The 15,509-nt window shown below is 35.8% G+C and overlaps 1 protein-coding gene across 1 annotated transcript in view; it reads right to left on the reverse strand.

Moving 5' to 3' along the window:
• Positions 1 to 15,509, reverse strand: part of LOC126162502 (esterase FE4-like) — a 183,173-nt gene that overhangs the window by 12,905 nt on the left and 154,759 nt on the right. The window contains exons 8-9 of the mRNA XM_049919050.1: positions 14,234 to 14,384; positions 2,075 to 2,207 (exon numbers count right to left, since the gene is read on the reverse strand). Coding sequence (XP_049775007.1) covers positions 2,075 to 2,207; positions 14,234 to 14,384 — 284 coding nt within the window. The remainder of the gene's footprint in view (positions 1 to 2,074; positions 2,208 to 14,233; positions 14,385 to 15,509) is intronic.

Consider the following 15,509-nt stretch of genomic DNA (forward strand, 5'->3'; position numbering starts at 1 on the left):
GACCAGAAGCTTTTGACTGGTGGTGCTACAGGATTATGCTGATGGTTAGCCGGATGGATTGGATAACTAATGAATAAATACTGATATGAATCAGGGAGAAAAGAAATGTATATCATAACTTGACTACAAGATTGCATTCATTTATGGGACACTTTATGAGACATCAAGGAATCATCACTTTGGTAATGGAGGGAAGTATATGTGTGTGTGTGTGTGTGTGTGTGTGTGTGTGTGTGTGTGTGTGTGTGTTTGTGTGTGTGTGTGTGTGTGTGTGTGCTGAGGAAATTTGAAGGCTTGACTACAGCATACAGCTTCAGATCAATGTAGCTTGGTAGCTCTGCACAGATGAAAAAGCTTACGAAGGATAGCCTAGCATGAAAAGCTGGATAAAAGCAGTCTCCAGACTAGAAACCACAGTAACACAACAGCAGGTTCCCAGGTAAGTATGGCACCCAAGCCTTCATAGCTAAAACATTCTTTACGAGTATATAAACACATTTAATGCATTTTAGATCCACAATTTGTTCCTAAATGACATTTTCAAGCAAATATGGCAACTCATAGACAAACTTTTTACATATATCTGAATGCATTTCATGTCTCAGTAATGGACACTTGTTCATGTTCTACTATATAGCAGTTGATAGAATTCAGAAAAGTCATGCAGAACCCTGGGTCAGGGGAGACTTAGCAAATGGGATGAGAAAGAAAGACTGATTGTTGGGGACTGCACCAGATGAGATTTGAAAACCTGAGAACTTAAAGATGGAAGGCAGAGTAATGTAAAGTGAGAGATTACTGCTAAAACATTGTGCATGGTTAACAAGAGTGAAAAGCTAAGTGCATTGTATGTAACAGAGGTAGGAAGGGACAGAGAAGAATAAACAGGTCAGATAATGAAAGTTGTAGAAAACTAAAATGGAGTGAAGAAAGGAGTGGTTAATGTGAAGAAATGCTGAGACAAGAGAAATTAATCTTTACCTTTTGCATCAAATGTGGTGAATAAATATTAAAATAACCAAAATTTCTGTTGTATGCTTGTTAAGAATGTGCTTAATCTGTGAAAATGCATCAGAGTCAAAATATCTGAATGCCTGAAAGTTTTTTACATCTGCTGTACACCATCCCATAGGGAATGGCACAATAACACTGAAAAAGGTAGCACAGTGTTTTAAGGCACTGGATTTGTATTTTGGAAGAGCAGGAATCAAATTCCTCTTTGCCCAGTCAGATTAATTTTTTCCAAACATTTATCCAAAATGTTTAAGATGGGTACCAGTATCATTAATTTGAAATGGAAACAGGAGAGGTTGTTTCACTTTCCTTGTTCAGTCAAACCTTGTGTTTTATTCTTAATGACCTTTTCATTGAAAGGGCATTAAACCCTAATTCTTTTAATCCCACTGCTCATACTGATGGAACACTCAATATAATTATGCACACATCTGGTGAGGTCTTAGGATGTTGTGAATGAGTATATCTGCTGGTGCCAGACTACATGACAAGGCACTCATGGCAGATTTAGTAGCTGCCTTTATTGGCTGCAATCTTACTGTCATCCAGCCAATGTTTACAGCAAGTTCTGCAGTCTATCTACTTGTATTAACAATGACCCTTCACTACATGGTTTTCTCCTGGTCTGTAATTTGGGCTTGTTGTTATCTACCAATGATATTTGTCTAGTGCACAGATTTGTCTACTTGCATAATGCATGACTGTATTTGATAATGATTTAAGTAATCATTGTGTTTTTAGTGAATGAAAGCATGACATATGGGAGAACTGAGTGTGTGGCTGGTATATAAGCATTTCTCAGCCAAGCTTGTAAACAGTGTTCTCGAGAACTGACAAGCAGCCTATTCAACAAAGATTCATACTACTGTATTGACTATGAGATATCCATCTCCAGACGTCTTTTGTTTTGTGTATTTCCATAACATCAGGAATTATTACTTTCTGGGATTTAATTGCAAATAAGTTGTACTTAATAAAATCTGTGCTATCGAAGAATCAGACTTACAATGGTAATATTCTTTGCATTTGTCATGATAACATTCTGTTTAGCAGTACTTACCCAGTCTTAGCAAAATTTGTCCATAACTGTGTCATTTTTATTTGCATTTTCTCATCCTCTGAGCCTGGAGCCACTTCAAGATCATATATACCTGGATTGAATAAATACGCCAACTCATCTGCGTGGCCTGCACCTGTGGATCGAAATTCATGTGATTATACATCAGTAAAGAACAAAAATAGTAACAAGTTGTGTACACAATTTTCAATTTCTAACAAGCCAAGTGTAATTTTCTCTTTTCCCCATTGATTCTATTGGTGCTGGTCTCACTATTAATGAATCATACAATACCACAGGATTTACCCTGTTGGGTGATTTTGAAAATAATAAGTATTTTGTGTATACAAAATATGTGCACTCTAAAATCAAGTCATACAGGTATTTTCATATTTAAATGAAACAAAATCAAATTATTTTTTACAATAATGAATGAGTCTCCATTTTTCTGATGTATAAAAGTAGTATCACAGTATTGATCAATGTAACTTCTTTGGAAATTATCCATGGTGTGTTACTGTCTTTGGTCATCAGTTGATGTCATGCAGGACAGTCTGTGTTAAGTGATTCATCTGGTAACAGCTCTGCTCAGTTAAGTCACATTTCATATTTTTAAAGTAATGGTGTATGTACATTGTCTATATTGTCTATTGGTACTGTGAAATATATGAACTAATTTGAAGATCTGTGTGCATGAAGGAATTACAATGAAATAAGAAGTGCAACATGGATTATGTTTGTAATCAAGAAAATGGTAAAATAAATCACCAATAGTAAACAAATATTAATTAGTCACTTACAAAACAAAACCTGGGCCAGTCTATATTGCAAAGTTTTGATAAATGAATTTTAGCCCCTAGACACTGAGACCAACAATAAATATAAGCAGAGATCAATGTTTTATGTAACTACCAATCAATGGACTATTTTTATTCTGCAAGACAGTGCTAATTCAGTAAAATGTTTGTTATGTATTTTTTTTTTCAGTTATTGTCAGTATCGTCATTGTGAAACTTAATTAGAAACTCTTATAACCATATACCAGTATTCTAAATGAATATTGAGGAGTTACATTTCCCACAGTAGGGAACTTAGATGGCAACATTTTTAGCAGGGACATATCTCTGCAGATATAACATTTCCTGCAAATACTAAGAACAAACCAAATTTCTGATTTGCATGTAATTCCCATTTGTTGCTCAAACTTCATTCATGATAATTCATTCCTAATAATGGTGCTTGAAAACAGCTTGAAAATCATTCAGACATGGTGTTACAGTATATTTCACTATTGTATGGCTAGATAGGAAAATTGTTTAGGAGTATGAACCTTATTTACAGTTGCTAGTCAAGCTTGATTTGAGCAAACCAATTCAAATGTTGATACATGCTACATTTTATCAGCGTGTATTGTTCTTGTGTTGATATGCAATAATTCCAATATCACCCCTAAAAAGAGTAAGTTTGCTTTCATAATCTTGAAGATCATGTGCTGACAGAATACTATCGCACGTTAACAGGAACTGCACATGTTACTCATGCAAAATGTCTTTGGTTGATGGCATTATCTGCCATAAACTTGTTCTACTAGACATCAGTAGACAGTTTGTGTTGGGTTTGCTGATATTAAGAAATGAGGTCAAATTTCTGTATGGGGTTCTTGCATCAAAATGTGGATGTGAATATTTTCTTAACTGACTGTCTTTGCCAATGAAACATTGCTAGACAATGAAGCAGCCACGTTTGGGAAAGTAACCTATACTACCCAACACCTATGGCTTCCAAATGTTATTTATTATGATTTAACACAGATTCCTCATTGGAAAGATGGCACCTAGAACCACTTGTTCTGTAAATTATGCTTACAAAAATAACATAGCATATGTAATAGTATTTCTGTCCAAAAGTGCCACAGGATAAGTGCAAGGCTTTTGTGTATGTAGAAAATGTGAAATAAAATTAAAAACTACGAGTCCAGTAACAACAGGGCCGGAGGGGGGTGGGGGGGTGGGGATCATGCATGTTACAAGTGTAGCCACAGACATGGCAACTGCAAACAGTGCAATCACACACATATTATCTTCGAAGTGTCCAACAAAAGATGGCCACCTTGTTATTGCACATTAACCTAAATAAAAAGAACACTTACTCATCAACCCAAAATCATAAGACAACAACTGTCAGATTAAAAAAATGTATCACATGATTTTTGCTCCATAAAAAATGATGTAGAACTATCTGCATCCCACACAGGCTGTGGTGTCAGTCATAATAAACACTGGGACAGCTTTACACCAGCAGAGACCTCACTGACAGCAATTTCTGACCAAACAGTGCCCTCTCCCTCCCTTCAAATACCCCACTAGCTACAACAGCAGTGAACAATAAACAAAAAGTCCTATTTTAACTTAGTTTTAGACATTTTATTTTTAAGTAACAATTTTCTTTATGTATAAATGCCTGAAAATAAGCAGAACATGCTCAGAATGCATTGCAGTATGTTAAATTAAACAAAAAACAAATAAAAGTGACTGGTAGCAGCAAGTAAAAATAAATAATTATTCCACACAGTTACAGTTCCCAAATGTAACCAGTATGCCTCAAGTAAATGTGATCTCTGTTGCAATGTGGTACGTTTTTGCTGATAGCATTGACTGTGCCAAAAGGGCTCTCAACAATGAGTGCATCTGTATGTACAATAGTCAGTCAGTTCCATGGCCTGAATGTGTTCGCAGTGTAAAGAGAAATGAAAACTGTATTTAACTTTTTATTACTAATTAGTCTTAGGATGGTAGCAGAATGTTATTGTTAAGTAAAAAGGAAGAGTGTTATTCAGAAAAGTAATGACCAGTTGTGAACTAAACAGAAGACTGTTATTCAAAGTGTGCACTTTGTGAAACTGGATGTGGCTGACATCAAGACACCAATATTTGATGGAGAGCTGGAAATGCAAATGGAAATGTATCTGAAAATGAAGAAATGCTATACAGTGACTCCAAGAACAAAAAGATACTTGGGAAGAAGAAAATCTGACTACAATGAACTACATGTAAGGAGCAATTTTGAACAATCAATTGGAGTTCATGAGTGAAAGGGAAACCACATTTGAGATAATGAAAAGTTAAATGAGTTATACTCCAATGAACTGACAGCACTGTAGCCTATACACAGAAATGAAGTGGACAAACTGAGGTTAAAGGACTATAGTGAGATGGCAACGGTCTTCAGCACATTAAAAAAAAAAAAAAAAAAAAAAAAAAAAGCAATGAACAAATTAAAATTAGTAGGCATGAATGTGATGGGAAAGGAGAAGCTAAATTACATGTTGAAAACCTTGCCGGAATCTTTGAGCTATATTGGAAACTTGATCAACATTTTGAAATAAGCTCAGATAGTCAAGTACATTAAAAGTAAAATTTTCATGCTGAAAAGAAAATTAGTACTTGCTACCAGGAACAGTTATGTTGTAGGTTAAGCAAACCAGGACATTTCAAGAGGAACTGTCACCAGTGAGGAACAAGCAGAGATTCAGGGACACATTGTGGGCATCTTTGTGGAGGCAGTCATGGCAGTTGACAACATTGACCAAGAGCATAGAGGAGTGAGGATAACAAAAAGAGGTCACATGGCTGAAGTAAACAATATCGTTCGAGAAGTGGTGTCATCCAGAGCACCTACTCTATAAACAAAACAGAAACAGGACGAACAGATTTGTAATGGAGACAAAACCTACAATGGCTTCTAATAATGTTGAGTGAGGTAACAATGCACAAATTAACTGAAAAATCCAGGAAGGAATGTAACAATATTTGAGAAAAATATTTGCTACTCACCATATAGCAGAGCTACTGAGTTACAGATAGGCACAACAAAAAGACTCTCATGATTAAACCTTTTGGCCATTAAGGCCTTCATCAACAATAGATGTACACACACTCAAGCAAACACAACTCACACAAACGACTGCAGTCTCAGGGAACTGAAACCAGTGTGGTTGCCTAAGACTGCAGTCGTGTGTGAGAGTTGCGTTTTGCATTAGTGTGTGTGTGTGTGTATGTGTGTGTGTGTGTGTGTGTGTGTGTGTGTGTGTGTGTGTCTTCTGAGAGTCTTTCTGTTGTGCCTATCTGTGACTCAGCATCTCCGCTATATGGTGAGTAGCAACTTTCCTTCTCAAATATTGTTACAAATTAACTGGTTATTAGATAGTCATTGCACAGATCATGTTGCTAATAATAACTATTATTTCTCTGACTGCCTATCTTTATATGACCATGTGAAGGTAAAAGTTGTGGATGGTATAGCTTTGCAAGCTACAAAAATAGGGCATATAATTAATTATTTTTCCAGTTTATAATGACATGATTTTAAATGAAATGAAAAATGTATTTTACATGAAAGACATGGACTGAAATTTGTTTAGCTAGTCTAAGGTAACCAAAAGAGCAATCCGTCAGCAATATCTCAAAAGTTTTTAATAAAGTCAATAACTTACTTGCAGTTTCTTTGTAAGAAGATAGGCTGTACAAAATGACATGTAGAATTTATAAGAGAGAGATTAATGTAAATAATGTGAGTACTAGGTTTAGTTTGTCAGTAAAGGAGAAATGTTATCATATACTTGTAAATGTAAATTTTAACAATCTGAATATGTAGTGTAAATATCAGTTAACAGCTGAGTTCCAGCAAATTGAGACTCAGAGTTTATGAAGTGTAAAGTTAGTACCAAAAACAAAATGTACAATTTGTTTTTTGAAAACAATAGAATTAAAATAAAATGAACATTATAAATTATTCATACTGATTTGAATGGGTCTCTCTCAAGTCATGATTTGCGTGGGGAAAGATACTTTTTCACTTTTATTGATGATTATAGTGAAGCAGCTACAATGTACATTATTAAATCTAAAAGTCAAGTTTATGATTTATTTGTAGAGTATATTAATGAAGTTGAAAACCTGACTGCTAAACCTTCTGAGAATTGATGACATGACACTGGGAAGAAATATTTAAATTCAGACATTTTTCAGTTTATAAGAAAGAGAGGAATCATTTTAAATGTGTACCTGCCCCACATACATGAATTAAAGGATGGAACAGGTCAAATATGGAGATGTCAAGATGCTTATTAGCTGAAACAGGAGCATATAGGAGATTCTGGGCCAAAGTAGTTTGTTCAACTAAATGCAGTACCTCAAAAAGAGAACTTTAGCTAATACTACTGAAATAAAAACTTCTTATGATATACCATTTGGAAGGAAAACTAATGTTAAACATTTAGAGCTTGTATGGAAGTAGAATTTTTGTATGAGTACCAGAATAATTTAGAAAGCCAAAGTAGTGTCATAAAGCAGACTCGAGAAATTTAGTGGGCTGCAGTGAAGTTGGATACAGAGTATTGATTAACAAGAAAGTTATCATGGTGAGGCATGTTGATACTGTGGAAGATGTCAGATGTGTTGATCTAAAGGAGTGGAGCAAATGGAAGAAAAGGTTATCAAAGGGTGTCCAAACAACCAGAGACAAGAACAAGAATGTGAGTTGGGAAGGTCATTTAGAGAACATAGAATGCCTGATAGATTTAATGATTGTGTCATAAGTAACATTATTTATGTAAACATTTATAGTGCTAATAGTCCAGAAAATTTTGAGGAGGCAATGAATAGCAATGAGTTACAAGTTTGGAAGCAAACAATGTGTAAGGAAACTGAATTCTTATATATAAATAAAACTTGGGAACTAGTAATGTAACCAGGGTAAGTAAAATTTCTCGATTCAAAATGGGTTTTTACAACAAAATCAGGTAACTCTTGTAGAGCAAGATTAGTTGTAAGAGGCTTCTAACAAAAATAAATTACAGATATGTTTTCAGCAATTGCTATGATACTGGCATTGAAATTTTGTTGTCATACTCTTGTCAAAAGGGTTTAATTGTACAACAAATTAATGTACAGACTAGATTTTGTCATGGAAAAGTTTTCTCAGAGATTTATGTAAAGCAACCCCCAAGGTATGAGTTGAAACAAGCAAAGTTATTTAAGGCATTATATTGTTTGTGAGAAAGTCCTAGAGCATGGTATGACTGTTTGGATGAATTTTCAAAAATTCTGTGTTTTCAAAGAAGTAAATACGATTACTGACTTTATGTACTGAAGATTGCAAATCATGTGATCAATATAATTACATCATTAGTGGTAAAAGTAAAGGAAAAATGCAATAAATCAAGAATATAGTATCCAAGCAATTTCAAAAGAATGACTCTTAATCAGGAAAGCTATACTGAATCTCTAGCTAAGAACTATCAGAATGAACATCAAAGTTGTACAGTACATCAATGGAAGGTAATCTGAAATTAGAACCAGCACAAGATGCAAGTCATAATATTAAATACAGGAACCTGATGAGTGCTCTAGCTCAGGAACATGGTGAGACATAAGTTACAGTGTAACCTATTTGAGTATATTTCACAATTATTACAATGATATTTATTTGCCTTATGCTTTGGGGACTAAAATATTTGTTTCAAACAAAAGATTTGATGTTAACATATGGAAGGACTGAAAATATTGATCTCTTAGGTTGTTTTGTATGTGCAGACTGGGAAGGTGATTGTGTAGATTGTAAGTCTACAACAAGCTATGTAATTAGATTATTTGAAGAAACAAGGAACTGTTATGAAATTTTCTACTTTTTCTGTGTAGCATTGTCAGAAGCTTTCTCCAATATTGGGTTCATTATGGATATTTTGAATATTTTTGAGGAAGTCTGTTATAGTATACAAAGACAACCCAAGGGTGGTCAGTGTTGAAAATTTCAAGAAATGTTGAATTTAATTCAACTGCAATATAAATGTAAGGACATGTGTTGGAATGTGGTACATTTATATCAATAGTATCAACAGTTTGAGAGGGTTTTCAACAGTCAGTGTTTAAGTCTGTACAATAGTCAGTCAGTTCCAATCTGTCAATTTGCTCACAGTGTAAAGAGCAGTGTGAACCAAATTTAACTTGTTATTAATGAACATTCTTAACAATCTCACATTCTGAATTCTCACCCATTCCTCCTGTAATTGTAAACACAAGTGCAATAATTGCAAAGCACACACACAGTGCTAAACTTTGTTCATTCAGACCACCTCCCCTCAAATAGGTGAATAGCACAATTCAGACAAAGGCAATCTTCCTAAACTTGGAAGTGACAGTCATATTCAGAGGAATAATTGTAAACTGTCCATATTACTATGGATTTGCAATAAAACTGCACCATCTGAGTTAGATACTGGTGCTTCAGTCACATTAATTAATCAGAATACCTACAAACAATTGGGACACCATATGCTACAGAAAACACATATACACTTCATGACCTACAATGGGAGAAATATCACTGTTCTTAGAATGTGCATGATCAGGCAAAATATAAAAGTACAACTACATTAATGACATTCATGGTAGTGCAGTCATGTTTCATTCCCAATATTTTTGGCATGGATACATTTGATTTGTATATTCAAGATAATGTGCTTGCTACCACTATACAAGTTTCCCAGGCCAGTATTCAACAGCTGTGTGCAAAACATGGACATTTGTTTGATGGCACACTGGAACATGCAAAGAATTTTCAAGCACACACTACAAACAAAGAAAATGCTCGACCAAAGTTCTACCATGCAGTCCAGAACCTCACACTGTTTGTGATGAAGTCACTTTTGAATTCAAATGACTGGATCATATTGGTCCCCTGAAACCCATTTCTTCAAGCCAATGGCCACCTCCTCCAGTTATGACTACAAAATTGAACATGAGGATCTGACTTTGTACAGATCTTAAAGTAACAATTAATGCTGAGGCATTTATTGAGTCTTTCCTGCTATCACACCACTGAGGAACTTGTGGATCACCTAACAGAAGGATGATTCTTTTACAGAATTGTTTTAGCAAATGCTTACCTTCAACTTCTGACGGTCAATAAGCATATTGGCTTGTGTCAGTACCAGTACCTTCCCTTCAGAAGTGCATCTGCTCCTGCATTGTTTCAGTGATTTCTTGAACAAGTGACACTGAAAGTTCCATCCTACACACATTATTTTGATGATATTATAACATCCAGACAAACACTTGAACACCATCTCAAAAGTTTTGTATGCTTTTTATTTCTTTTGGTAAAGCATTGAACATTATTTTGTGTAGATATATCACACTATTTTGGTACAGGGATTTTGAATGTATGTTTCTATGGAAATCATGCCAGTTTCTGGTTTGATAGTTGTGTGCTTCACGGTTTAGAGAAGAGAATTCTTTATTTGATTTCAGGAAACATACTGATTCATAGATGAATACACTAGGGAGGGTCTAAATTTCCAACTCCTTAAAAATTCCTCTACATGGATCTCTGTAGGCAACACCCTTCAGAATATGAACAGCTCTCTTTTGGAGCTTAAAACAACTTTTTGTGAAACCTTTATTCCCCCAAAATATAATACCATATCTTAGATTACTATGTATGTAAGAGTAGTAGGCACGTAGTATTGTTTCAAAATTGAAGTTTTCTTCAAGTTTTCTTAATACATAACAGTATTTACTAAGTTTTTTTCAATAGTTCAACATGTTTTTCCCATATTAAGCTATTGTCCAGCCATACACCTAAAAAATTTGTAAATGAAATTTGTTATATTAGACTTTTCCCAATCTCTACTCTTATGTTATTTTTTACTTTGTTCCTTATATGTCTAGAATTCATTCAAATGGTTTTTTGTCATTTATAATTAAGTAATTGTCCTTGAATTATTCAGCTGCTTCATTAGCTGTTGAAGTTATTTTTTCTTGTAGATCAGCTTCACTAATCCCTTGATAAAAAGGCTTGTATCATTTGCAAAAAGTACTGATTCTGCTCTTGTTAGATGTTTAGAAAAATCATTAATAAAAGCTAAGAAGAGCAGAGGGCTTAGAACAGAACCCTGGGGTACACCAGAGTTGACTTTCTGATATGCTGAGTAATATTATGTGCTATTATGTATTATTTCAACACTTTGATATCTGTTGCACACATATGATTGAAACCAGCTGTATGTTTTTCCACAGACTCCATAGCAATACAATTTATCTAGCAAAATATCATGAATGATGAGGTCAAATGCCTTGGATAGATCTAAAAATATTCCACAGTTTAAGTCCTCATTATCCATTGCAGCTAAAACCTGTTCCAAGAAGTGGTATACAGCTGTTTCTGTAGACCTGTTTTTCCTGAACCCATTCTGTGCATTGGTTAGAATTTTACATTTGTTTAAGAAACTCAACAGTCTCTCATACATAATCCTCTCAATTACTTTAGCAGAGAAATAAGTAATATGATGAGATTTATTGAGGGAGATGAAAACCTGATTATTATGAGGGACTAGAATGTGAGTGTGGGTGAAGAACCAGACATTGGAATTGTGGGCAACTACAGACTTAGAAGAAGAGTTAAAAAGGAGCCCAACTAATTGAATTCTGCTCCTGGCACCAATTAGTTGTTGCAAATACTTTTTTACAACATCATAAGTAAAGAAGATACACCTCAGAGGCCCCAGGAGACTTAAGAAGGCAATAGGTTGATTACATTTTAGTGAAATCACATTTTCAAGCCAAGTAAGAGGCTACAGAAGCTATCCACCTGTAGACACAGACAGTGACTGCAACCTGTTCCTAATGAAAAGTTAATTTGGATTCAAATATCTGAACAAAAAGATAGTAAAACAGAAATGGGAAATAGAAAAACTGAAAATTGCAGGACTGGCAAGGCATTATACACAAGAATCATACAACCTAGCTAAAAATTTTCAACATGGTGGAGTAAAAGAACTCTGAGAACAAATTAAACCTGGTATATATATAAAGAAGCAGAAATGATAGTTGGGAAAACTAAACCTAAAAACAAGAGGAAATGGATTATAGTAAATGTTATCCAGTTTCCCACAAACAGAAGACTAAGTTTCCCAAAAACAGAAGACTGTGCAAAAATGCAACTGATGAACAAGGAAAAGCTGAATACAAAATACTAAGGATTTTAGTCAATAGAGACTCCAAAAGAACATATATCATCTTCATATAGTTCAGGCTAACCGGCCACTGACCTTCTTCTGTGCAGATGCACATGGATTGCCTGAATGCTTACGGGACTCACAAGGGAACCTCCCCATCGCACCCCCCTCAGATTTAGTTATAAGTTGGCATAGTGGATAGGCCTTGAAAAACTGAACACAGATCAATCGAGAAAACAGGAAGAAGTTGTGTGGAACTATGAAAAAAATAAGCAAAATATAGGAACTGAGTAGTCCATGCACATCATAGGCAACATCAAGGAGAGAACAGGCTTAGGAGGGCCGTGGTCCCGTGGTTAGCGCGAGGAGCTGCGGAACGAGAGGTCCTAGGTTAAAGTCTTCAGTCGAGTAAAAAATTTTTTTCTTTATTTTCGCAAAGTTATTATCTGTCCGTTTGTTCATTGATGTCTGTGTTCACTGTAATAAGTTTAGTGTCTGTGTTTTGCGACCGCACTGCAAAACCGTGCGATTAGTAGACGAAAGGACGTGCCTCTCCAATGGGAACCGAAAACATTTGATCGCAAGGTCATAGGTCAACCGATTCCTCAACAAGAAAACACGTCTGATACATTCTATATGACACTGGCAACGCCATGTGCGTCACATGACAGTAATACGTTGTCGACCCACCTAACTTGTACACTTGGCGAATGGGTAAAAAGATTCTTCTACCTTGCCCGATACTACGGCGCAGTTTGCCTCGCATCGTACGGACGGACGGACAGATAATAATTGTCTGAAAATAAAAAATTAAACTGTTCCCTCGAAGGAAGACTAGAACCAAGGACCTCTCACTCCGCAGCTGCTCATGCTAACCACGGGACCACGGCGCTCCTGAGCTCGTACTATCCTTGATGTTGCCTATGATGCGCATGGACGACTCAGTTTCTATATTTTGCTTATTTTTTTCATAGTTCCACACAATTTCTTCCTGTTTTCTCGATTGATCTGTGTTTAGTTTTTCAAGGCCTATCCACTGTGCCAACTTATAACTAAATCTGAGGGGGGTGCGATGGGGAGGTTCCCTTGTCAGTAAGATTGTCTGCTACAAGTAATGAGTGTAATAGGCAGGGGCACTATGAATGTAGTGTGTGGACATTAAGTTGGGAATGTGGGTCTTATGGGGAGCGTGCAAGGGATAAATCCCTGCAGTCACACTATCCTCAGTGCCCTCGGTGGCTTAGATGGATAGAGCATTTGCCATGTAAGCAGGGGATCCCAGGTTCGAGTCCTGGTCAGGGCACACATTTTGAACTGTCCCTGTTGAAGTATATCAATGCCTGCTGCCAGCTTAGGGTCTTGATTTCATTAACATTTCATTCTAGAGAGCTGCACAATCACTGATGGTATCTATTCCTTCAGACATGTCCGAAAGAACAAATACCATATTCATATAGTTAAGGCTAACCGGCCACTGACCTTCTTCTGTGCTGATGCACATGCATTGCCTGAACTCTTACGGGACTCGGTAAGATTGTCTGCTGTGAGTAATGAGTGTAAAGGTCAGGGGCACTACGAATGTAGTGTGTGGACATTACGTTGGGAATGTGGGTCTCATGGGGAGCGTGCAAGGGATAAATCCCTGCAGTCACACTATCCTCAGTGCCCTCGGTGGCTCAGATGGATAGAGCATTTGCCATGTAAGCAGGGGATCCCAGGTTCAAATCCCGGTCAGGGCACACATTTTCAACTGTCCCCGTTGAAGTATATCAACGCCTGTCGGCAGCTGAGGGTCTTGATTTAATTATCATTTCACCACTGAATGAAATGCGTGCACCCTTGGCATAGCTTTAGTCAATCTTCAGGTGTTGTGGATTGGAGTCAGGTGGTCATTGATCAGTATCAGTTACCAACACTCTGTCTCTTGTCAAGTTTATGGCATGATGTGTCACTGGCACCAACAGAGCCACAGAGTGAAAGTGGGTGTCTCTAATTCTGTTATTCATGAGAGTGTCTGTACAGAAAAAAGTCAGACTTTAGTTACTTATGATAAATTAACAATGTAATTGAATCTCAATCTCATGCAATACAAAAATTAAATACCACAGTTTAAAAGGCAAGTAATGAGTCCTCCTTTAGGTACTTACCTGGCATCTGTGAAGCACCTGAAAACACTTTTCCCATATTAATACCACCACTATATGAAAATATGTAACGGTATGTTGGTAACGATGAATTCACTGCATTGAATAGCGCAGCTTTATGTACACCTAAACCAAAGTATGCATCTGTTTGGAACTGAAAGAGATCAGAAAGAGACTGAAGTAATATGAACAGTCAATATATTTCACTGATTATGAACAAGAAACATTGTATCACTGATTTAGTGTCCAATGATATTTAAGCTAATGGTTAATTCATAACATGTACTTTAATAACATTGTGATATGAATAGAATAATTATATTAATACGTGCATTTTGTATTTGAGTTCATTTCCTTTTAGTTCACATTCTACAACAGCATGTCAGCTTGTGGCAGAGAGGAGATTGGCATAAATATGTAATTAAGTGGTTGGTAGCAAAAACCTCACTAAAAAAAAAAAGGTTGGAGGTGCCACTGTGTAGTGTCCAACATTATATACATGATTACACAACCTCAGTTCATACTGAATAAACCTCTAAAAAGATGGTAATTTGACAAAAACCCCACAAGTCTGGACTGTTCCAGCAAGAACACCACTAATCAGTGGTGATTCGGGCAGCTTCTGTGAAGACGCTCTGCTCAACTTCCAATAAACCACTGACACGCTACATTTTCTTTACAACCATCCTTGTTCTTCTAGGTTATACTCCGTTCTCTATGTTTTTATGTTAATGTGGGCACGAATGGTGCAGAATGGTTGTGAAAGAGACTAAAAAAGACGCAAAAGGAGAATAATATTTGTGATGCCAAAGTGTGTGGTGAAGAGCACATTAATCACTTCCTTACTTGACTGGAGAGGACTGCAGGTTCATAGTATTATATATTTACTGTATTGTCATTAGTCACTGATATTCCATGCATTATCATACAACCATTTTTTAAAATATAAAACTAGTATATTCGATACAGCTCAGACATCAGTTTTACCTCTATTTGTCTTTGTATTTCTTTTAAATTTAAGAGAACAAATGCCATAAAATGTTCATTATTTATTTATACTGTAAAGGTAATTTTGCAAAACAAAATGTGCATTTGATGTTTAAAAGCTTCCTATTTTTCTTTATTTGACAACCGTATTGGTTTTATTTCACAGTTAACCAGGAAAATAACCAAAAAATCAGTATTGCATTGTTAAAACCAGTATGAATGGCCACCTTAATTACCATCATTATTATGGTTACTACGTATTATTTCTTTTCTTGTCATACATCTATCATAC

The sequence above is a fragment of the Schistocerca cancellata genome, chromosome 2 (assembly GCF_023864275.1).
Source record: "Schistocerca cancellata isolate TAMUIC-IGC-003103 chromosome 2, iqSchCanc2.1, whole genome shotgun sequence".
NCBI lineage: Eukaryota > Metazoa > Arthropoda > Insecta > Orthoptera > Acrididae > Schistocerca > Schistocerca cancellata.